The 24,234-nt window shown below is 48.4% G+C and overlaps 1 protein-coding gene across 5 annotated transcripts in view; it reads left to right on the top strand.

Moving 5' to 3' along the window:
* SYNGAP1 (synaptic Ras GTPase activating protein 1) overlaps positions 1–24,234 on the top strand; it is a 313,184-nt gene that overhangs the window by 258,523 nt on the left and 30,427 nt on the right. For 2 of the 5 annotated variants that reach the window (XM_086949105.1, XM_086949106.1), the window contains exons 9-10: positions 458–669; positions 9,149–9,375. In XM_086949105.1, coding sequence (XP_086805231.1) covers positions 458–669; positions 9,149–9,375 — 439 coding nt within the window. Of the gene's footprint in view, positions 1–457; positions 680–9,148; positions 9,376–24,234 lie in introns of all 5 variants that reach the window. The other 3 variants (XM_086949107.1, XM_086949109.1, XM_086949108.1) reach the window with 3 other exon arrangements.

The raw sequence follows: 24,234 nt of genomic DNA on the forward strand, positions 1-24,234 counted from the left end.
GCCTCTGCCCTGTCCCTCTCGAAGGTTACTGGCATCCCTGTCTATGTGTCTGCCATGTGGATGAGCCTTCATGTCTCCAGCCTCTGCCCTGTCCCTCTCGAAGGTTACTGGCATCCTTGTCTATGTGTCTGCCATGTGGATGATCCTTCATGTCTCTAGCCTCTGCCCTGTCCCTCTCGAAGGTTACTGGCATCCTTGTCCATGTGTCTGCCATGTGGATGAGCCTTCATTTCTTGGGTCTCTTTGCCATCCGTCTACACGGTTACTGGTTGTCTTGTCTGTGTTTCTGCTCCAAGAGTGATCCAGTCGCAGTGTGGTTATCTTCCCTTTTCACTCAACGTTGTCATTGTTCCACAGATGACATTAGCTTTGAGTTGTACTTGTATCCCACATGCATCGCTCTTGCCGCCAGCTTGCGTCTCTAGTGCTAACACCGTCCACCTCTTCTCCTGCTCAGGTAAAGGAGTATGAGGAGGAGATTCACTCCCTGAAGGACCGACTCGTCAAATCCACCCGGAAGCTGGAGGAGTATGAGCGGCGCTTGATGTCCCAGGAGGAGCAAACCAATAAGATGCTCTTCCAGTATCAGATGCGCCTGGAGCAAAGCGAGAAGCGGCTCCGACAGCAGCAGGCCGAGAAGGACACGCAGATCAAAAGCATCATTAACAGGTTAGAAATGGTAAATACTCCGAAAATTACTTTCTCTTTGGGACTTGGTGGAGGGTGGGGGTGAGAGAGGGAGAGGGGCTGGGGCAGGATTTGGGCAAAGTGAATAGATGGGCCATCTGTGCCTGTAGAACATCTCCTGGAAATCTGACTTCACTGCTCCAGTCGTTGACGGGGGATATGTGTTATATCTGCACGCAGATGCCTTCTCATGGCTCTTTTATTTCCATTTTATGGCAACCAGGAGACTTTGGTCTGTGTTTTCACCTCATGCCCTCTGGAAACATGGAATATCCTCACATTGGACTTGTGAAGACGCAGCGGGCTGCTCCCAACCCTGGCTCTTTGGATGTTAATGTGCATTGGTGGGTCACCATGTGTCTTGAGCACTCCATCCAGTGTCCCATCCCTCCTTTCATACATTTCCTCCAGGCTGATCGCTGTGAATGACACCATCTCAAGAATGGTGTGTAGAGCCTGGCCATCTCCTGCGGGCTTGAGATGTAGGCTGTGGTGCAGTCCCATGGCGCCTTTGGCGGGTGCTCATGTTTTGTTACTCTCGACAACTCCCTCTACGTTACTGCCGTCATCGCCTTTGGTAACCACCATCTCTGCACCTTTGCTAGAGACAAGTTTTGCTGGATAAAGTATGGGGTGTGGAGGAAAGCTATTGGGTCCAGCAGGATCATAGCTTTCTTTCCAGACCTTACTGGATGACCCTTGCCCCCGGCTAATTTCAAGCAGGTGTGCCAAGTGAAGAACAGCGTTCTTGCTCATACTCCTGCTCATGGTGAATTTCCTGGTACTGTTGGTGTGAGGTTTCAGATGTCTCAGGAACACCTGATAGTTAGCCCTTGGACTTCTGGAAGCAGAGCTATATGCACTTGATAGACGGGCTGTTCTTCAAGCAGGCAGACAGCTGGCTCAGGGAGTTTCAGCAGGGCGGCTAGTCAGGTCTCACACTTTCCACTCAGATCTGTGTGCAGTTTACACGCGAGGAGCGAGACAAGAAGGTCCTTAGAAAAAGGAAATTCAGAGAAAGCGGCATTGAGTGTTGACCGGGGGGAGTAGAGGCAGGCAGAATTTGATCCGTTCCTTATACTTAGGATTTAGATCAAGACTATTGTATTTTCTTTCTCTTATCGTGAAATGTGTTAAAGATCGCTGAATTGTATTGAAGTACTTATCTTGAGAAGTATATATCTTTTGGCCCTGCTGTAGCCACATGTTGTTGTGAAACGCGGGTTTGGCCTCTGAAGGGCTCTTGAAACAACAATAAAAAACTCTTGACTTATTTTTCATTTTTTACCCAGTATCAATCTTTGAGCCAAAAGACCTCACAATACTGTCTGTGATTACTTTAGTTGTATGTAGATGTTTTATGTGCTCATGCTCCAGCTTTCCATGTCTTCACTTTGGTGAAGGATTGCACAGCCTTCCACAGTTCCTCTAGGAATGGCACTCCAACTTTGACTGGGAACAGAAGAAACCAATTGGTGTTCGGCGCTCCCCGCAATTTCTCAACGCGATAGGGATCAACATCCTAGCAGCAGAAGAAGTGAAGCCGCATCCTTCAGGGTCTACGTGTTACATGCGTGTGACAAGACGCAGGTCTGCTTTGTTCTTCCAAAGGGAGGAGGAAGGATGCTCGCAGGTCCTCATTCTTGACAGACTTTCCAAGCACAGAAGGAAGAGCTCAAGCCCATCTCTCTCGGCCGCCAGCAATCAGTGGTGCTGGAGGATTAGGATTGATGTGAGTTTTTCAGAAGTTCTTGTACTGGAGAAAGAAATATGCTCACATGGCCCGATTCACAAAGGAAAACTTAGACCAAAAGTCTAAAGTTTAGACCTGAAGTCTACGTTAGAACTGACGTCTAAGTTTAGACCTAAAGACTAACTTTCGAAATAGTAAAGTTAGACTTCTGGTCTAAACTTAGACTACTGGTCTAAACTACTTCAGGTCTAAACTTAGACCTCAGGTCTAAACTTAGACCTCAGGTCTAAAATTAGACCTCAGGTCTAAAATTAGACCTCAGGTCTAAACTTAGACCTCAGGTCTAAACTGAGACTTCTGATCTAAAATTAGACCTCAGGTCTAAACTTAGACTTCTGGTCTAAACTACTTCAGGTCTAAACTTAGACCTCAGGTCTAAACTGAGACTTCTGGTCTAAAATTAGACCTCAGGTCTAAACTTAGACCTCAGGTCTAAACTTAGACTTCTGGTCTAAACTACTTCAGGTCTAAACTTAGACTTCAGGTCTAAACTTAGACTTCAGGTCTAAACTTAGACCTCAGGTCTAAACTGAGACTTCTGGTCTAAAATTAGACCTCAGGTCTAAACTTAGACCTCAGGTCTAAACTTAGACTTCTGGTCTAAACTACTTCAGGTCTAAACTTAGACTTCAGGTCTAAACTTAGACTTCAGGTGTAAACTTAGACCTCAGGTCTAAACTTAGACTTCAGGTGTAAACTTAGACTTCAGGTGTAAACTTAGACCTCAGGTGTAAACTTAGACCTCAGGTCTAAACTTAGATCTCTGGTCTAAACTTAGACTTCAGGTCTAAACTTAGATCTCAGGTCTAAACTTAGACCTCAGGCCTAAACTTAGACTTCAGGTCTAAGTGTACCATTGTGAATCGGGCCCACAGATTTTCATGAAAGTCCACCCAGGAAGTAGGCAGTAAATTCCGTTCCATTTGCGGAATTCGGGTAATTTCGCATTCCGCGTAGAACGCAGAATCGCCAAACATTCTGCGGCTTCGCAGAATTTTTTGCTTGTTCGCACTTTCAAAATGCGTGTTTGTGAGATATTTCCCCCGAGCACGCAAACGGCGTTCGCAAATCAGAAAAAAGCATTGCGAACGGGTGGAACAAGCAATTCCGCATGTTCGTACAACTTTTGCGTGCTCGCAGAGATTTTTTTACCGTTTCGCGGACATTGCGTAGCGCGCCTACGCAAATTCCGCCCACCCCCAAGAGGAAGGTCCAAGCAATTAGCTGGAGATCCTGCTTTGCAGAAGGATAATATAGAACAAGGGAATACCAACCTCACTGCTTGTCAGGGCTATGACTGGAAGGAGTCCTGCTATGTTGAAGCGATTTGTATAGGTGGAGCGTTTATGCTCACAGCTACTCATACATCTGACTGATGGGTCCGCGGAGGTTTGGTGTGAGTTCAGTTTTCTACAAGATTAGGGCACAGGAGTGATGTCCTCCCTCACTGCCTGAGAAAAATGAAGGAGGACCCCACGCAGTATTATAAGGGACCGGGGGGAAAAAACAATGTTGAAAATTTGACAAGAGTCCCAATTCAGAGGCCAAAATGAAACCTGTCCTATTTTAGTGATGGTACTACGAGTTATCTACTAACTTGACATGTCGACAAATCAACGGGAAAATACAAAGGTCCAATCAAATAAGTTTGATATTCAGTCTATATCAGTTCCACCTTATATCATCACGGACAACCATGGGTTGTGACAGATTCAGTACAGTGCTAACAGCAAGAATATAAATTAAAAATAAGACTTATAACAGTGTATGTTTGGTAACGTTATTATTTAAATTTTATTCCACATAAACAATATATAATTCACAATTCATATATAAACATTATAAAAACATTTGTAATGTGCATTGCAATAAAAATAATTTTTTTTGCATGAATAAAAACAAAGAGAAGGTCACAAGGTCGACGCGGCTATTCGGCTTTCTTTTGTACACCTTTTTCAGGACTGATTCTAGACAATTTAAAAATATTAAAAAACATAAAGTTACCAAACAGTTTTGGCTAAAGGTTTATATTCCACACATGGACACATTTCATTTTATTTTCTCAATCTGTCACACTGCAGTTCTTTGTCTTCAAAGTGAGAAGCAGTAACATTATTTAAGTACTATCACTTTTTTCTCTTTTTTTCATTATTCCATGTTTATACACCACTTGTTTGCCATCTATTTTACCTATCCTTTGGAACTAAATCCAATGCTTGACAACCCATAGTACCACTACTAAAAAAGAGGGGCATGACGGAACCTATCGTACATGCATACCTTATTAATCCAGATGGAGTTATAGCCCATGTGGAGAATGTTTTTTAGCGAAAGTCCTGAGTAGAATGGGACGATCAACTGGGCACAGACTACTATCATCAATCTGTAGGATGTGCTGTCTCTAAATGAAGACATAAAATATATACCAGTGATTTTTACTTGTTGTTTTTACCCATCTGTTTATACTCGGTGGGCGACATTATTAATACGTACCTATTTATCAAAGGGGTACTTTTAATTTCCCTTTGGTCTCCTTTCCTGTTTGTTTTGTGTTAATCTGTAATAGGAAATAATACAGAGAGGGGTGTTTTCAATTACCGTTCCCCATATTTCTATATTCTAGGTATTCAGAACATAAACTGCTTTGTACCTGTATATGGTACTGCCGGGTTCAAGCTGCCAGAAAGAGCCACCGTTTGTATGGATGATCTTGGTCAATTTCTCCCTGTGGGGTTACAGTTGCTTTCTTAATTCTAATTTCCAGAAACAATGTAAGGAAAAAAATTTTTTGTGTCATGTTTTAATCGCAGCAGAATATCACTCACCCTAAGACCCTCGGGATCGGTCTGTAACTCACGGAGACCTCTTTCAATTAGATCTGCGTCTCGCAGTGGGACGATCAACGCACGTGGGGTTCGCCTCACAGGGTTGTCGCGCACTGTAGGAATGTTGGTTACATGAGTTTGTTTTCTATTTCATAATTTTATGCGTCCTATTTTCTATCTATTTACAGATTTTTTCTGCATTCCACAACAATTAATTGTAAATTACTCTGCTAAAGGATATTATAAAAATTAGAATATATATGTTTCTGTGCATGTATTGTATGTGAATTATTCTATATAACTGTACTTGTCACCTTCTGTTCGCTGGCGATTTTTATAGACTGTCCTATGTGTGTTTTTTTGTTAAGTTAAATGTTTATTGAGATAAACGAATGGGACTATTCCTCGCGTTGCTCGGGATGTGCCCTTCCATTCTATAACCGAATTCTATTGCTCCTCCTTCGTCCTTTGAATTCTAGCGCTTCCTGATACTAGGCTGATTAATTGACTATCGCTACTATCGCTAGCGCTTCCTGATACTAGGCTGATTAATTAACTATCGCTACATGATATTCAAATCAATTTAACCCCCGATTACCCTTTTGTTCTTACCTTCGATACTTTTACGGCCTCCCTGCTCTTAACCTCTGGCAGCCTTACTTCGTCTCAGTCAACCGGCATTTAAAAATAGAATAACATGCTTCTGCGTTTTCTGTTTATATGCTACTTGTTTCGCGATAGGCTGCCATTAATCGCGCTTCCTGATTGGTTTGACCTCGGGCGATTCATTCCTATTTCGCCGGCCTTTTCGTTATCGCTACCCTATTGGTTATTCAAGCGACGCGTTTCTATGGCGATATTGCTCTCCTTAGTATCCCTATTACTTCTCAGGGTTTGTTTCTATTGGGCAGGTCTTTTCTTTCCCGCTACCCTATTGGTTGTTAACGTAACGCGTTGCTATGGTGATTTTGCTTATTCTATGTAGTTGTCCTATTGGTTTAAGCAGCGCATTGCTATGGCGATATTGCCATTCTCTCTCGCCGGATAATTACATTAAACAGTAAAGCGATTGAATTAAGTAAATCGTAGGGGTCCACCTCTATTCAATAGGAATAGGTCCTGAGAGACAACATTAGTATCATCAGAGAAACGCGGCTGTCTAACAACTACTGGGAATGGGATCCACAATTCTGCCAACATAGAGGTGGACCCCTACGATTTACTTAATTCAATCGCTTTACTGTTTAATGTAATTATCCGGCGAGAGAGAATGGCAATATCACCATAGCAATGCGCTGCTTAAACCAATAGGACAACTACATAGAATAAGCAAAATCACCATAGCAACGCGTTACGTTAACAAACAATACGGTAGCGGGAAAGAAAAAACCTGCCCAATAGAAACAAACCCTGAGAAGTAATAGGGATACTAAGGAGAGCAATATCGCCATAGAAACGCGTCGCTTGAATAACCAATAGGGTAGCGATAACGAAAAGGCCGGCGCAATAGGAATGAATCGCCTGAGGTCAAACCAATCAGGAAGCGCGATTAATGGCGGCCTATCGCGAAACAAGTAGCATATAAACAGAAAACGCGGAAGCATGTTATTCTATTTTTAAATGCTGGTTGACTGAGACAAAGTAAGGCTGCCAGAGGATAAGAGCAGGGAGGCCGTAAAAGTATCGAAGGTAAGAACAAAAGGGTAATCGGGGGTTAAATTGATTTGAATATCATGTAGCGATAGTTAATTAATCAGCCTAGTATCAGGAAGCGCTAGCGATAGTAGCGATAGTCAATTAATCAGCCTAGTATCAGGAAGCGCTAGAATTCAAAGGACGAAGGAGGAGCAATAGAATTCGGTTATAGAATGGAAGGGCACATCCCGAGCAACGCGAGGAATAGTCCCATTCGTTTATCTCAATAAACATTTAACTTAACAAAAAAACACACATAGGACAGTCTATAAAAATCGCCAGCGAACAGAAGGTGACAAGTACAGTTATATAGAATAATTCACATACAATACATGCACAGAAACATATATATTCTAATTTTTATAATATCCTTTAGCAGAGTAATTTACAATTAATTGTTTTAGAATGCAGAAAAAATCTGTAAATAGATAGAAAATAGGACGCATAAAATTATGAAATAGAAAACAAACTCATGTAACCAACATTCCTACAGTGCGCGACAACCCTGTGAGGCGAACCCCAAGTGCGTTGATCGTCCCACTGCGAGACGCAGATCTAATTGAAAGAGGTCTCCGTGAGTTACAGACCGATCCCGAGGGTCTTAGGGTGAGTGATATTCTGCTGCGATTAAAACATGACACAAAAAAATGTTTTCCTTACATTGTTTCTGGAAATTAGAATTATGAAAGCAACTGTAACCCCACAGGGAGAAATTGACCAAGATCATCCATACAAACGGTGGCTCTTTCTGGCAGCTTGAACCCGGCAGTTCCATATACAGGTACAAAGCAGTTTATGTTCTGAATACCTAGAATATAGAAATATGGGGAACGGTAATTGAAAACACCCCTCTCTGTATTATTTCCTATTACAGATTAACACAAAACAAACAGGAAAGGAGACCAAAGGGAAATTAAAGGTACCCCTTTGATAAATAGGTACGTATTAATAATGTCGCCCACCAAGTATAAACAGATGGGTAAAAACAACAAGTAAAAATCACTGGTATATATTTTATGTCTTCAATTAGAGATAGCACATCCTACAGATTGATGATAGTAGTCTGTGCCCAGTTGATCGTCCCATTCTACTCAGGACTTTCGCTAAAAAACATTCTCCACATGGGCTATAACTCCATCTGGATTAATAAGGTATGCATGTACGATAGGTTCCGTCATGCCCCTCTTTTTTAGTAGTGGTACTATGGGTTGTCAAGCATTGGATTTAGTTCCAAAGGATAGGTAAAATAGATGGCAAACAAGTGGTGTATAAACATGGAATAATGAAAAAAAGAGAAAAAAGTGATAGTACTTAAATAATGTTACTGCTTCTCACTTTGAAGACAAAGAACTGCAGTGTGACAGATTGAGAATATAAAATGAAATGTGTCCATGTGTGGAATATAAACCTTTAGCCAAAACTGTTTGGTAACTTTGTTTTTTAATATTTTTAAATTGTCTAGAATCAGTCCTGAAGAAGGTGTACAAAAGAAAGCCGAAACGCCGCGTCGACCTTGTGATTCTTCTCTTTGTTTTTATTCATGAAAAAAATTATTTTTATTGCAATGCACATTACAAATGTTTTTATATGAATTGTGAATTATATATTGTTTATATGGAATAAAATTTAAATAATAACGTTACCAAACATACACTGTTATAAGTCTTATTTTTAATTTATATTCTTGCTGTTAGCACTGTACTGAATCTGTCACAACCCATGGTTGTCCGTGATGATATAAGGTGGAACTGATATAGACTGAATATCAAACTTATTTGATTGGACCTTTGTATTTTCCCGTTGATTTGTCGACATGTCAAGTTAGTAGATAACTCGTAGTACCATCACTAAAATAGGACAGGTTTCATTTCGGCCTCTGAATTGGGACTCTTGTCAAATTTTCAACATTGCTCCCTCACTGCCTCCCATGGCTCTGACAAGAAGGGCCACTGAGGTCAGGGCTGAGTCCTGCTTTCACAGCTACCCATGCTTCTGACCAGAAGAATAACAAGAAAGTGGTTAATCAAGACTTGTTTAAGGTTCATGTGGAGGAAAATAAGACATGTTAGATACTTCCTGGATGTCCCACAAGAATTCCTGGGAGAGGTTTGATCGATATCCGGTTTCTTCATGCCTCTGCACGCGGGGCGAAGGCTCATACTCATCTCTCCTCACTGTTGTCTTTCAGGTTGATGCTTGTCGAGGAAGAGATTCGGAAGGACCACTCCCAGGACCCCATGGAGCCCAAGCGGAGACTTATCGAGGCTCAGGTGGAAATTACAATGTCATTTTTCTTTTCTGTGTCTCCAACCTCCCATCACATCCTGTCTGCGTCTGTCATCATCGTGGCGGTGCATGGATCCATGATTCTACATCTGTCATCACCTGTGAGGACCGGACAGTCACTGGGCACAAGTATGTCATCGCTATGGGGGCTTGAGAGGGAGGGCGACCAATAGTCGAGCTTGTGGGGACCTAGATTCTATGCACCATGAAGGCCTGAGAGGCACCAGCCTATGTTTTTCCAAATTACAAGGTCAAGAAAGTTTAAGACCAAGCCTGTCATGTAACTCCTGAAAGACCTGGAACCCAATGTGATTAAACTACAAGCATACTGGGTCTTGCTCAGCGCTTAATTTGTAAAAAATGAAGCACCGGGGTCCAAGGTATTTTTTCGTGAGTCGAATGCACCTGGAGCCATCTCAGCTCGAACCACTGCTACCAGATGCTAGTGACAGCCATACGTACGGACTAGTTTTTAAAAAGTATACTACATCACCATTGAGGAATTCTTCTAAGCAAAACATGCACACAGTGCCACCATGGGGTGGATACATTTTTGAACAGTGTTCAGAAAAAGATGCCAGTACCGAGCATCGGTAAACACCCGCACAAATCAAGCACTGGTCTTGCCTCATCTTTTTCAAGAAACTTGTGGATTATTTATTGCACATCCCAGGCTATGAGAAAGCCCTTTGCTAATGGAGAACCACTTCGGCCCCTTTACTCCTTATGAGAGGGGGTGGACCATGGCAGCTAGTCCTTCTGAATCCGAAGCAATCCGTCCTAGAGGAGCCAATACATGTGTATTCCTGTGGGGCAGGAGAGCAGGCTGGGAAGCTTGGCAGAGGACACTCTTCAGCTGAGTTCCAGTGCCCTTTTATGTGCCAATATACAAACCGGAATAGGCCAACTCTTCCTTGAAGTGCCCTTGGCTAAGCTGTAAATAATGCGTGGACCCTGGTAGAAGTACTAGGGATACACTACGCCGTTATAATAATAAAGAGGGGAGTTCCAGTGCACATCTGATGGAACACTAGTAAACATTTATAAACTAGTTACAAATCATTCATAACAACCCCTCCATCTGTCCAACAAGAGGCTAACTACTGACACGTCACATCTGGGTATAGATGGACTTGTTCCGCTAGCAGCACGCGTCAGCTGACATTGGTGCCCGGAGGACATGCCCCTCTACAGTGCAATTCCATCAGAAGACTCAAACCTGCAAACACTAATATTGTGTTGTTTGTGATGCTATCAGCATGCACAGCAAATGCTAGCTTTCGAAAAGAGGAAAGGTTTCCCAGCAGCCCTTCTGATAGGTGTGTGCTCTGAGACACACCGTGACCCTGGAGACATTTTACTCCTGCTTCAGGGTGCAATAAAAATGGTGCACTGTGGCAGAGAGAGCTGGATGCAGCTGCTGCCCCATGTTATCAGTGCAAGCCCATGCTACCAGTGGAAGTCTATGCTACCAGTGGAATTCCATGCTACCAGAGCAAGCCCATGCTACCAGTGGAAGCCCATGCTACCAGTGCAAGCCCATGCTACCAGTGCAAGCCCATGCTACCAGTGCAAGCTCATGCTACCAGTGCAAGCCCATGCTACCAGTGGAAGCCCATACTACCAGTGCAAGCCCATGCTACCAGTGCAAGCCCATGCTACCAGTGCAAGCCCACGCTACCAGTGCAAGCCCATGCTACCAGTGCAAGCCCATGCTACCAGTGCAAGCCCATGCTACCAGTGCAAGCCCATGCTACCAGTGTAAGCCCATGCTACCAGTGTAAGCCCATGCTACCAGTGCAAGCCCATGCTACCAGTCCAAGCCCATGCTACCAGTCCAAGCCCATGCTACCAGTCCAAGCCCATGCTACCAGTGCACGCCCATGCTACCAGTGCAAGCCCATGCTACCAGTGCAAGCTCATGCTACCAGTGCAAGCCCATGCTACCAGTGGAAGCCCATGCTACCAGTGGAATTCCATGCTACCAGAGCAAGCCCATGCTACCAGTGGAATTCCATGCTACCAGAGCAAGCCCATGCTACCAGTGGAAGCCCATGCTACCAGTGCAAGCCCATGCTACCAGTGCAAGCCCATGCTACCAGTGCAAGCTCATGCTACCAGTGCAAGCTCATGCTACCAGTGGAAGCCCATACTACCAGTGCAAGCCCATGCTACCAGTGCAAGCCCATGCTACCAGTGCAAGCCCATGCTACCAGTGCAAGCCCATGCTACCAGTGCAAGCCCATGCTACCAGTGCAAATCCATGCTACCAGTGGAATTCCATGCTACCAGTGCAAGCCCATGCTACCAGTGCAAGCCCATGCTACCAGTGCAAGCCCATGCTACCAGTGGAAGTCTATGCTACCAGTGGAATTCCATGCTACCAGAGCAAGCCCATGCTACCAGTGGAAGTATATGCTACCAGTTGAATTCCATGCTACCAGAGCAAGCCCATGCTACCAGCTCAAGACCAACCTTCTAGTCAAACCAATGTTTCCTGTGCAAGCCCACGCTACCAGTGCAAGCCCATGCTACCAGTGGAAGTCTATGCTACCAGTGGAATTCCATGCTACCAGAGCAAGCCCATGCTACCAGTGGAAGCCCATGCTACCAGTGCAAGTCCATGCTACCAGTGCAAGTCCATGCTACCAGTGCAAGTCCATGCTACCAGTGCAAGTCCATGCTACCAGTGCAAGCCCATGCTACCACTGCAGGCCCATGCTACCAGTGCAGGCCCATGCTACCAGTGCAAGCCCATGCTACCAGTGCAAGCCCATGCTACCAGTGCAAGCCCATGCTACCAGTGGAAGTCTATGCTACCAGTGGAAGTCTATGCTACCAGTGGAATTCCATGCTACCAGAGCAAGCCCATGCTACCAGTGGAAGTCTATGCTACCAGTTGAATTCCATGCTACCAGAGCAAGCCCATGCTACCAGCTCAAGCCCAACCTACTAGTCAAACCAATGTTTCCTGTGCAAGCCCATGCTACCAGTGCAAGCCCATGCTACCAGTGCAAGCCCATGCTACCAGTGCAAGCCCATGCTACCAGTGCAAGCCCATGCTACCAGTGGAAGCCCATGCTACCAGTGCAAGCCCATGCTACCAGTGCAAGCCCATGCTACCAGTGCAAGCCCATGCTACCAGTCCAAGCCCATGCTACCAGTGCAAGTCCATGCTACCAGGGGAATTCCATGCTACCAGAGCAAGCCCATGCTACCAGTGCAAGCCCATGCTACCAGTGCAAGCCCATGCTACCAGTGCAAGCCCGTGCTACCAGTGGAAGTCTATGCTACCAGTGGAATTCCATGCTACCAGAGCAAGCCCATGCTACCAGCTCAAGCCCAACCTACTAGTCAAACCAATGTTTCCTGTGCAAGCCCATGCTACCTGTGCAAGCCCATGCTACCAGTGCAAGCCCATGCTACCAGTGCAAGCCCATGCTACCAGTGCAAGCCCATGCTACCAGTGCAAGCCCATGCTACCAGCTCAAGCCCAACCTACTAGTCAAACCAATGTTTCCTGTGCAAACCCACGCTACCAGTGCAAGCCCACGCTACCAGTGCAAGCCCATGCTACCAGTGCAAGCCCATGCTACCAGTGCAAGCCCCTGCTACCAGTGCAAGCTCACGCTACCAGTGCAAGCCCATGCTACCAGTGCAAGCACATGCTACCAGTGCAAGCCCATGCTACCAGTGCAAGCCCATGCTACCAGTGCAAGCCCATGCTACCAGTGTAAGCCCATGCTACCAGTGCAAGCCCATGCTACCAGTCCAAGCCCATGCTACCAGTCCAAGCCCATGCTACCAGTGCAAGCCCATGCTACCAGTGCAAGCCCATGCTACCAGTGCAAGCCCACGCTACCAGTGCAAGCCCACGCTACCAGTGCACGCCCACGCTACCAGTGCAAGCCCATGCTACCAGTGGAAGTCTATGCTACCAGTGGAATTCCATGCTACCAGAGCAAGCCCATGCTACCAGCTCAAGCCCAACCTACTAGTCAAACCAATGTTTCCTGTGCAAGCCCATGCTACCAGTGCAAGCCCATGCTACCAGTGCAAGCCCATGCTACCAGTGCAAGCCCATGCTACCAGAGCAAGCCCATGCTACCAGCTCAAGCCCAACCTACTAGTCAAACCAATGTTTCCTGTGCAAGCCCATGCTACCAGTGCAAGCCCATGCTACCAGTGCAAGCCCATGCTACCAGTGCAAGCCCATGCTACCAGAGCAAGCCCACGCTACCAGTGCAAGCCCATGCTACCAGTGGAAGTCTATGCTACCAGTGGAATTCCATGCTACCAGAGCTAGCCCATGCTACCAGTGGAAGTATATGCTACCAGTTGAATTCCATGCTACCAGAGCAAGCCCATGCTACCAGCTCAAGCCCAACTACCAGTGCAAGCCCATGCTACCAGTGCAAGCCCAAGCTACCAGTGCAAGCCCACGCTACCAGTGCAAGCCCACGCTACCAGTGCAAGCCCACGCTACCAGTGCATGCCCACGCTACCAGTGCAAGCCCATGCTACCAGTGCAAGCCCGTGCTACCAGTGGAAGTCTATGCTACCAGTGGAATTCCAAGCTACCAGAGCAAGCCCATGCTACCAGCTCAAGCCCAACCTACAAGTCAAACCAATATTTCCTGTGCAAGCCCACGCTACCAGTGCAAGCCCACACTACCAGTGCAAGCCCATGCTACCAGTGCAAGCCCATGCTACCAGTGCAAGCCCATGCTCCCAGTGCAAGCCCATGCTACCAGTGCAAGCCCATGCTACCAGTGCAAGCCCATGCTACCAGTGGAAGCCCAAGCTACCAGTGGAAGTCCATGCTACCAGTGCAATCCATTCATACAAGTGAAAGCCATTGGTACCAGAGCAAGCCCATGCTACCAGCTCAAGCCCAACCTACTAGTCAAACCAATGTTTCCTGTGCAAGCCCACGCTACCAGTGCAAGCCCATGCTACCAGTGCAAGCCCATGCTACCAGTGCAAGCCCATGCTACCAGTGCAATCCATTCATACAAGTGAAAGCCATTGGTACCAGAGCAAGCCCATGCTACCAGCTCAAGCCCAACCTACTAGTCAAACCAATGTTTCCTGTGCAAACCCACGCTACCAGTGCAAGCCCATGCTACCAGTGCAAGCCCATGCTACCAGTGCAAGCCCATGCTACCAGTGCAAGCCCATGCTACCAGTGCAAGCCCATGCTACCAGTGCAAGCCCATGCTACCAGTCCAAGCCCATGCTACCAGTCCAAGCCCATGCTACAAGTCCAAGCCCATGCTACCAGTCCAATCCCACGCTACCAGGGGAAGCCCATGCTACCAGTGCAAACCCATGCTACCAGTGCAAGCCCATGCTACCAGTCCAAGCCCATGCTACCAGTGCACGCCCATGCTACCAGTGCAAGCCCATGCTACCAGTGCAAGCCCATGCTACCAGTGCAAGCCCACGCTACCAGTGCAAGCCCATGCTACCAGTGCAAGCCCACGCTACCAGTGCAAGCCCACGCTACCAGTGCATGCCCATGCTACCAGTGCAAGCCCATGCTACCATTGCAAGCCCACGCTACCAGTTCAGTGCAAGCCCACGCTACCAGTGCAAGCCCACGCTACCAGTGCAAGCCCATGCTACCAGTGCAAGCCCACGCTACCAGTGCAAGCCCATGCTACCAGTGCAAGCCCACGCTACCAGTGCAAGCCCACGCTACCAGTGCATGCCCATGCTACCAGTGCAAGCCCATGCTACCATTGCAAGCCCACGCTACCAGTTCAGTGCAAGCCCACGCTACCAGTGCAAGCCCATGCTACCAGTGCAAGCCCATGCTACCAGTGCAAGCCCACGCTACCAGTGCAAGCCCACGCTACCAGTGCAAGCCCACGCTACCAGTGCAAGCCCACGCTACCATTGCAAGCCCATGCTACCAGTACAGTGCAAGCCCCCGCTGCCAGTGCAAGCCCATGCTACCAGTGCAAGCCCACGCTACCAGTGCAAGCCGACGCTACCAGTGCAAGCCCACGCTACCAGTGCAAGCCCACGCTACCAGTGCAAGCCCACGCTACCAGTGCAAGCCCACGCTACCAGTGCAAGCCCACGCTACCGGTGTAAGCCTATGCTACCGGTGCAAGCCCAAGCTACTAGTAGAAGTCCATGCTACCAGTGGAAGTCCATGCTACCAGTTCACATCCATGCTACCATTGCAAGCCCATGCTACCATTGCAAGCCCAAGCTACCATTGCAAGCCCATGCTACCATTGCAAGCCCATGCTACCATTGCAAGCCCATGCTACCATTGCAAGCCCATGCTACCAGTTCAAGCCCATGCTACCAGTGCAAGCCCATGCTACCAGCGCAAGCCCATGCTACCATTGCAAGCCCACGCTACCAGTGCAAGCCCATGATACCAGTGCAAGACCATGCTACCGGTGCAAGCCTATGCTACCGGTGCAAGCCCAAGCTACTAGTAGAAGTCCATGCTACCAGTGGAAGTCCATGCTACCAGTTCACATCCATGCTTCCATTGCACATCCATGCTACCAGTGGAAGTCCATGCTACCAGTGGAAGTCCATGTTAGCAGTGCACATTCATGCTACTAGTGCAAGATAATGGTACGTGTGCAAGGCCATGCTACCAGTGCAAGCCCATGCTACCAGTGCAAGCCCACGCTACCGGTGCAAGCCCATGCTACCAGTGCAAGCCCACGCTACCAGTGCAAGCCCACGCTACCAGTGCAAGCCCATGCTACCAGTGCAAGTCCATGTTACCAGTGCAAGCCCATGCTACCAGTGCATGCCCATGCTACCAGTGCAAGCCCATGCTACCAGTGCAAGCCCATGCTACCAGTGCAAGCCCATGCTACCAGTGCAAGCCCATGCTACCAGTGCAAGGCCATGCTACCATCGCAAGCCCATGCTACCAGTGCAAGCCCGTGCTACCAGTGGAAGTCTATGCTACCAGTGGAATTCCATGCTACCAGAGCAAGCCCATGCTACCAGTGCAAGCCCACGCTACCGGTGCAAGCCCACGCTACCAGTGCAAGCCCACGCTACCAGTGCAAGCCCACGCTACCACTGCAAGCCCACGCTACCAGTGCAAGCCCATGATACCAGTGCAAGCCCATGATACCAGTGCAAGCCTATGCTACCGGTGCAAGCCTATGCTACCGGTGCAAGCCCAAGCTACTAGTAGAAGTCCATGCTACCAGTGGAAGTCCATGCTACCAGTTCACATCCATGCTTCCATTGCACATCCATGCTACCAGTGGAAGTCCATGCTACCATTGCAAGCCCATGCTACCATTGCAAGCCCATGCTACCATTGCAAGCCCATGCTACCATTGCAAGCCCATGCTACCAGTGCAAGCCCATGCTACCAGTGCAAGCCCATGCTACCAGTGCAAGCCCATGCTACCAGTGCAAGCCCATGCTACCAGTGCAAGCCCATGCTACCAGTGCAAGTCCATGTTACCAGTGCAAGTCCATGTTACCAGTGCAAGTCCATGCTACCAGTGGAAGTCCATGTTAGCAGTGCACATTCATGCTACCAGTGGAAGCCCATGCTTCCATTGCACATCCATGCTACCAGCCCAACCTACTAGTCAAACCAATGTTTCCTGTGCATACCCACGCTACCAGTGCAAGCCCATGCTACCAGTGCAAGCCCATGCTACCAGTGCAAGCCCATGCTACCAGTGCAAGCCCATGCTACCAGTACAAGCCCATGCTACCAGTCCAAGCCCATGCTACAAGTCCAAGCCCATGCTACCAGTGCACGCCCATGCTACCAGTGCAAGCCCATGCTACCAGTGCAAGCCCACGCTACCAGTGCAAGCCCACGCTACCAGTGCAAGCCCACGCTACCAGTGCAAGCCCACGCTACCAGTGCAAGCCCACGCTACCAGTGCATGCCCATGCTACCAGTGCAAGCCCATGCTACCATTGCAAGCCCACGCTACCAGTTCAGTGCAAGCCCACGCTACCAGTGCAAGCCCATGCTACCAGTGCAAGCCCACGCTACCAGTGCAAGCCCACGCTACCATTGCAAGCCCATGCTACCAGTACAGTGCAAGCCCCCGCTACCAGTGCAAGCCCATGCGACCAGTGCAAGCCCAGGCTACCAGTGCAAGCCCACGCTACCAGTGCAAGCCGACGCTACCAGTGCAAGCCGACGCTACCAGTGCAAGCCCACGCTACCAGTGCAAGCCCACGCTACCAGTGCAAGCCCACGCTACCGGTGCAAGCCTATGCTACCGGTGCAAGCCCAAGCTACTAGTAGAAGTCCATGCTACCAGTGGAAGTCCATGCTACCAGTTCACATCCATGCTAACATTGCAAGCCCATGCTACCATTGCAAGCCCATGCTACCATTGCAAGCCAATGCTACCATTGCAAGCCCATGCTACCAGTGCAAGCCCATGCTACCAGTGCAAGCCCATGCTACCAGCGCAAGCCCATGCTACCATTGCAAGCCCACGCTACCAGTGCAAGCCCACGCTACCGGTGCAAGCCCACGCTACCGGTGCAAGCCTATGCTACCGGTGCAAGCCCAAGCTACTAGTAGAAGTCCATGCTACCAGTGGAAGTCCATGCTACCGGTGCAAGCCCACGCTACCAGTGCAAGCCCACGCTACCAGTGCAAGCCCACGCTACCAGTGCAAGCCCATGCTACCAGTGCAAGCCCATGCTACCAATGCAAGCCCATGCTACCAGTGCAAGCCCATGCTACCAGTGCAAGCCCATGCTACCAGTGCAAGCCCATGCTACCAGTGGAAGTCCATGCTACCAGTGCAAGCCCATGCTACCAGTGCAAGCCCATGCTACCAGTGCAAGCCCATGCTACCATTGCAAGCCCATGCTACCAGTGCAAGCCCGTGCTACCAGTGGAAGTCTATGCTACCAGTGGAATTCCATGCTACCAGAGCAAGCCCATGCTACCAGCTCAAGCCCAACCTACTAGTCAAACCAATGTGTCCTGTGCAAGCCCATGCTACCAGTGCAAGCCCATGCTACCAGTGCAAGCCCATGCTACCAGAGCAAGCCCATGCTACCAGCTCAAGCCCAACCTACAACTCAAACCAATGTTTTCTGTGCAAGCCCACGCTACCAGTGCAAGTCCATGCTACCAGTGGAAGTCTATGCTACCAGTGGAATTCCATGCTACCAGAGCAAGCCCATGCTACCAGTGGAAGTATATGTTACCAGTTGAATTCCATGCTACCAGAGCAAGCCCATGCTACCAGCTCAAGCCCAACCTACTAGTCAAACCAATGTTTCCCGTGCAAGCCCACGCTACCAGTGCAAGTCCATGCTACCAGTGCAAGCCCATGCTACCAGTGCAAGCCCATGCTCCCAGTGCAAGCCCATGCTACCAGTGCAAGCCCATGCTACCAGTGCAAGCCCATGCTACCAGTGGAAGCCCATGCTACCAGTGGAAGTCCATGCTACCAGTGCAATCCATTCATACAAGTGAAAGCCATTGGTACCAGAGCAAGCCCATGCTACCAGCTCAAGCCCAACCTACTAGTCAAACCAATGTTTCCTGTGCATACCCACGCTACCAGTGCAAGCCCATGCTACCAGTGCAAGCCCATGCTACCAGTGCAAGCCCATGCTACCAGTGCAAGGCCATGCTACCATTGCAAGCCCATGCTACCAGTGCAAGCCCATGCTACCAGTGCAAGCCCAGGCTACCAGTGCAAGCCCACGCTACCAGTGCAAGCCCACGCTACCAGTGCAAGCCCACGCTACCAGTGCAAGCCCACGCTACCAGTGCAAGCCCACGCTACCAGTGCAAGCCCACGCTACCAGTGCAAGCCCACGCTACCAGTGCAAGCCCACGCTACCAGTGCAAGCCCACGCTACCAGTGCAAGCCCACGCTACCAGTGCAAGCCCACGCTACCAGTGCAAGCCCACGCTACCATTGCAAGCCCATGCTACCAGTACAGTGCAAGCCCCCGCTACCAGTGCAAGCCAATGCTACCAGTGCAAGCCCAGGCTACCAGTGCACGCCCAGGCTACCAGTGCAAGCCGACGCTACCAGTGCAAGCCGACGCTACCAGTGCAAGCCCACGCTACCAGTGCAAGCCCACGCTACCAGTGCAAGCCCACGCTACCAGTGCAAGCCCACGCTACCGGTGCAAGCCTATGCTACCGGTGCAAGCCCAAGCTACTAGTAGAAGTCCATGCTACCAGTGGAAGTCCATGCTACCAGTTCACATCCATGCTACCATTGCAAGCCCATGCTACCATTGCAAGCCCATGCTACCATTTCAAGCCCATGCTACCATTGCAAGCCCATGCTACCATTGCAAGCCCATGCTACCATTGCAAGCCCATGCTACCAGTGCAAGCCCATGCTACCAGCGCAAGCCCATGCTACCAGCGCAAGCCCATGCTACCAGCGCAAGCCCATGCTACCATTGCAAGCCCATGATACCAGTGCAAGCCCATGCTACCGGTGCAAGCCTATGCTACCATTGCAAGCCCATGCTACCAGTGCAAGCCCATGCTACCAGTGCAAGCCCATGCTACCAGTGCAAGCCCATGCTACCAGTGGAAGTCCATGCTACCAGTGCAAGCCCATGCTACCAGTGCAAGCCCATGCTACCAGTGCAAGCCCATGCTACCAGTGCAAGGCCATGCTACCATTGCAAGGCCATGCTACCAGTGCAAGCCCATGCTACCAGTGCAAGCCCATGCTACCAGTGCAAGCCCATGCTACCAGTGCAAGCCCATGCTACCATTGCAAGCCCATGCTACCAGTACAGTGCAAGCCCACGCTACCAGTTCAAGCCCACGCTACCAGTGCAAGCCCACGCTACCAGTGCAGGCCCACGCTACCAGTGCAAGTCGATACTACCAGTGCATGCCCGTTCTACCAGTGCATGCCCGTTCTACCAGTGCAAGCCTATGCTACGGGTGCAAGCCCATGCTACCAGTGCAAGCCCAAGCTACGAGTAGAAGTCCATGCTACCAGTGGAAGTCCATGCTGCCAGTTCACATTCATGCTTCCATTGCACATCCGTGCTACCAGTGAAAGTCCAGTCTACCAGTGGAAGTCCAGGCTACCAGTGGAAGTCCAGGCTACCAGTGGAAGTCCAGGCTACCAGTGGAAGTCCAGGCTACCAGTGGAAGTCCAGGCTACCAGTGGAAGTCCAGGCTACCAGTGGAAGTCCAGGCTACCAGTGGAAGTCCAGGCTACCAGTGGAAGTCCAGGCTACCAGTGGAAGTCCAGGCTACCAGTGGAAGTCCAGGCTACCAGTGGAAGTCCAGGCTACCAGTGGAAGTCCAGGCTACCAGTGGAAGTCGAGGCTACCAGTGCAAGTCCAGGCTACCAGTGCAAGTCGAGGCTACCAGTGCAAGTCCAGGCTACCAGTGCAAGTCCATGCTACCAGTGCAAGCCCATGCTACCAGTGGAAGTCCATGCTTCCATTGCACATCCATGCTACCAGTGGAAGTCCATGTTAGCAGTGCACATTCATGCTACTAGTGCAAGTCCATGTTACCAGTGCAAGTCCATGTTACCAGTGCAAGGCCATGCTACCAGTGCACTCCATGTTACCAGTGCATGTCAAGGTGCATTTTGAAAGTAGGGCTGTGTATGCAGCACACAGCAGACCTGTCAACATACTATGCCTCACACTGAGGGTGCACTAGAGGGAGAATCGTCCCTGCATCACATTAAGACCGAGGAAAATAAGCTGATGTCACTTCTCTAGCAGGGTGAAGGACACCTGCTAGCAAAAAAGAGTTGTGTAGGGATAATGTAGAGCTGGATTCCCTACATTGATGGAAGGTCTTATGCAGCCATCTGGCATAGTCCAGCGGTTAAATGCCACATCTAAGAGATCTGGGCCTAATTCCATTGTTCTTTGCTCACCATTCTATTCCAGTTTGGAATCAGGGGGCTAAACATAGACGACATGGAGCAGAGGACTTCGAAAGTGGTAGAATAAAAGAGAGACAGAAACCCTAAAGTTATAGCTACTGTGAAAAAAGTAAGACCGTGGTAGTGGGAAAAAGTGGGGTTAAGTACATGTCTGCAAAATGGACAGATGCACATATTCCCAGACTTAAAGAGGGACCGGAGACAGAAAGGGCTGGACACAGGGAGAAGCTAACCGTCCGTAGTGGCCATTGGATGAAAATGTCAGTAAGGTGGAACCCTAGATTTGATCTGCGGATGTTACCAGGGCATATGTCCTCACACTCTTCTACTTCAGGCTCTGCAGGTGCTATTGGTCCATTGCATGTACCCCACTGTTGCTCAAATATGCTTCCAGTAGATAGCTGCCCAATAAGTGTCTAGTTGTGGATTTCACCCCCTTCCCTGATGCTGCTGCGATGAGTGGCGGGTCAACGAGACCTACATTAAAATTCTAACCCATGGCATGATTAGCCAGGACAGAAAAGGTCTCGGAGGACACAGTGAACTTCTAGTACACTCTCCAGAGACTGTATTATGCCTCCTGAGTAGCACTTTCACACACCTATGGCTTCTAGTCCTCACACTTCCTGCCATGTCAGTTCACTTGTCTTACGTCTGTAACGCCACATTTCACTAAGTTCCTGTGTCTTTGAAAAATGTGTAATGGCTGTTCTCCTGCTAAGCCTGGGATAGGATACCTCCTTTTAGCTGCTAAGAAACCATAGGTTGAAAAGTGGGGGTGGGACTCGGATTCTCTCCCTGGTTAAGGTGCTCACCCAGAAAGGTGGCTGGAATTAATCCACAGATGGCACTGTTGCAAGGGACATATCAGATGGGAGGGCATCTCTTATCCCAGATGTATATCCATGTTGAAACTTGAGCTTGGGGGATAATCCTTTACCAAAAAGGGCTGTGGTTCAGCTTGAGGGGAGAGAGGCAGTGCAGATCCAGAGTGCAGCAGAAAACAGACTAGGTTTCATGGTTCATTGCCGGGTCACAGAATATCCGAGGCGGAACCAACTTTTATCCCTGGAAAGTTCAATGTTTGGAATGCCATCTGGGATTGACACATCCTCTATGGAGCCGAAATCTAGGTGTTTTCAGGCAGGGAACATCCAGGTTAAAGACAAGGGATTTCATTTATGTCCACCTTGCATATTCGAGCCTAGATTCATGCTGATAATAAGATTTTAATTTATCCTCCCTAATTCTGGTATGAAAAAATCCATTGCTACAGCTCCTGGCCACTGTGACTAAAGAAAGCATGTGGACTTAGTGCCTGATTTAGATCTTGGTGGACAGGTTACTCCGTCACCATGGTGACGGATATCCCCTCTGCCGAAATATAAATCCCATCGGATATAATAAGGTTTACTCCAGTATTGGAACTTTCATAGATTCACATGCTTGAATCATTTTCCGTTGTCATGATGGGAGCCCCCGGTCATTAAAATAGTAGTAGTAGTTGACTTAAATAGTCATAATACAATAATAGGTATTGACTAAAGTAGACCTAGGCCTCTTAGTTTAATAGCCTATCGTAGTCCTTATTAAAGAAAGGACCAAAATTATGCCCCAACCAATCAGCATCAATCACCCTCTAGAACACTCCTGAGGGAAGCCTCAGATTTTCTACCGCACGTTGTGCTAGGGAGTCTCCTCTAATCTCTGCTCAGCTTTCTCTTCTGAATGAAGGATTTGGACTTTTTCTACAGGAAAGTATAATTTTACGATCTTTTGTTAGAACAAGACATCATCTTCATGTTTCCTACTTGTGGTAGGTCTTTATTCTATCTGGACTATGTCTGACAAAGCTAAGAATGCTCTCTTAAGAGCATGTGCCACTTGCCTGAAGAGGAGACTTTACGGTGATGACCCTCATAAAAATTGCATTTACTGCCTATATCCATCTCATAAGGTGTCAGAATGCAATATTTGTCGTACTTTTTCAAATAAGACTCTTAGAGACAGAGTAGGAAGCCTTCTCATCTGGCTTTAGCAATAGAAAACTAGATCAGACCCTGTGTCAGACTCCGAGAGTGACCAGTCTACCTCTACAAAAATCTCTTGAAAAGGGCAAGAGATTTATCACAGTCTGATAAGGAGCCTCCGAAAAAGTTTGCCAAGAAGTCCCCTTTTGAATCTTCTTCTGGGCGCAAAGGTTCTCATAAAAAAAGAACAGTCATCAAAGACTGTTTCTGAACCAAAAACACCTCCTGCAGAACTTAAACTGACTTTTAAAAAACCTACTTCTGACAGTCCGTCAGGGAGTTCTCAGTCAGTGAAGAAATGTTTCCCAGGTCTGTAGATGACATGAAGATGCATTTCTGGCACGTCGACGACATGCTCTATGGCTCTTTCATCGTCAACAACGACCTTGACATTGTCGATACGAGGTCCGATTTCATCGACCATTTCCTTAATATATCCCAAGGAGGTTGACACAACATCGACGAAGCACTCGTCATCTACACCAAAGTCAACTACATCGTCGAAGAAAATACCATACACAAGGTCAACGTCGACATAGCCACTGTCTAGGGAAGGAAACCAGACAACGCAGGAGCAGTCGGCGAGGTCATTGCCGTCGTCTAGTGCACACCGGCGACATACACTTTGCCGCCGACGAAGATAAAGTCACCAGTGTCGACAAAGTCTTTACCATCTGCGACTCCACAGGTGTCGACGAAGTCACCTCCATTGACAAAATCATCGTCGTCGACGACATCACCTACTGCAAGCACATTAAAAGCTGTGGAAGGGAGGACACTGTCGTCGACGCAAATGTCAACTAAGGTTATATCTGTAAAGCTTGCTACGCCAAAAAGATTCTGGCATCGGAAATTACGCCTGAACACACCTCACCCAGTAAAATTACTCCTCTTATACCAACTCACCTTTTGGAGGTGGTACATTCAGAAGAGGAGGAAGAAGAAGAGGTCTCTTTGGAGAAGCACATAGCCATCAGAAATGCACATCAAGTGCCAGCCAGATTATGGCGATGCTGATGATGACCAACAATACTATGGTGTAGCCTATTTTACCCAGTCTGAACAACATAAGCTGT

Source organism: Lissotriton vulgaris, unplaced genomic scaffold, assembly GCF_964263255.1.
Source record: "Lissotriton vulgaris unplaced genomic scaffold, aLisVul1.2 SCAFFOLD_1288, whole genome shotgun sequence".
Lineage (NCBI taxonomy): Eukaryota > Metazoa > Chordata > Amphibia > Caudata > Salamandridae > Lissotriton > Lissotriton vulgaris.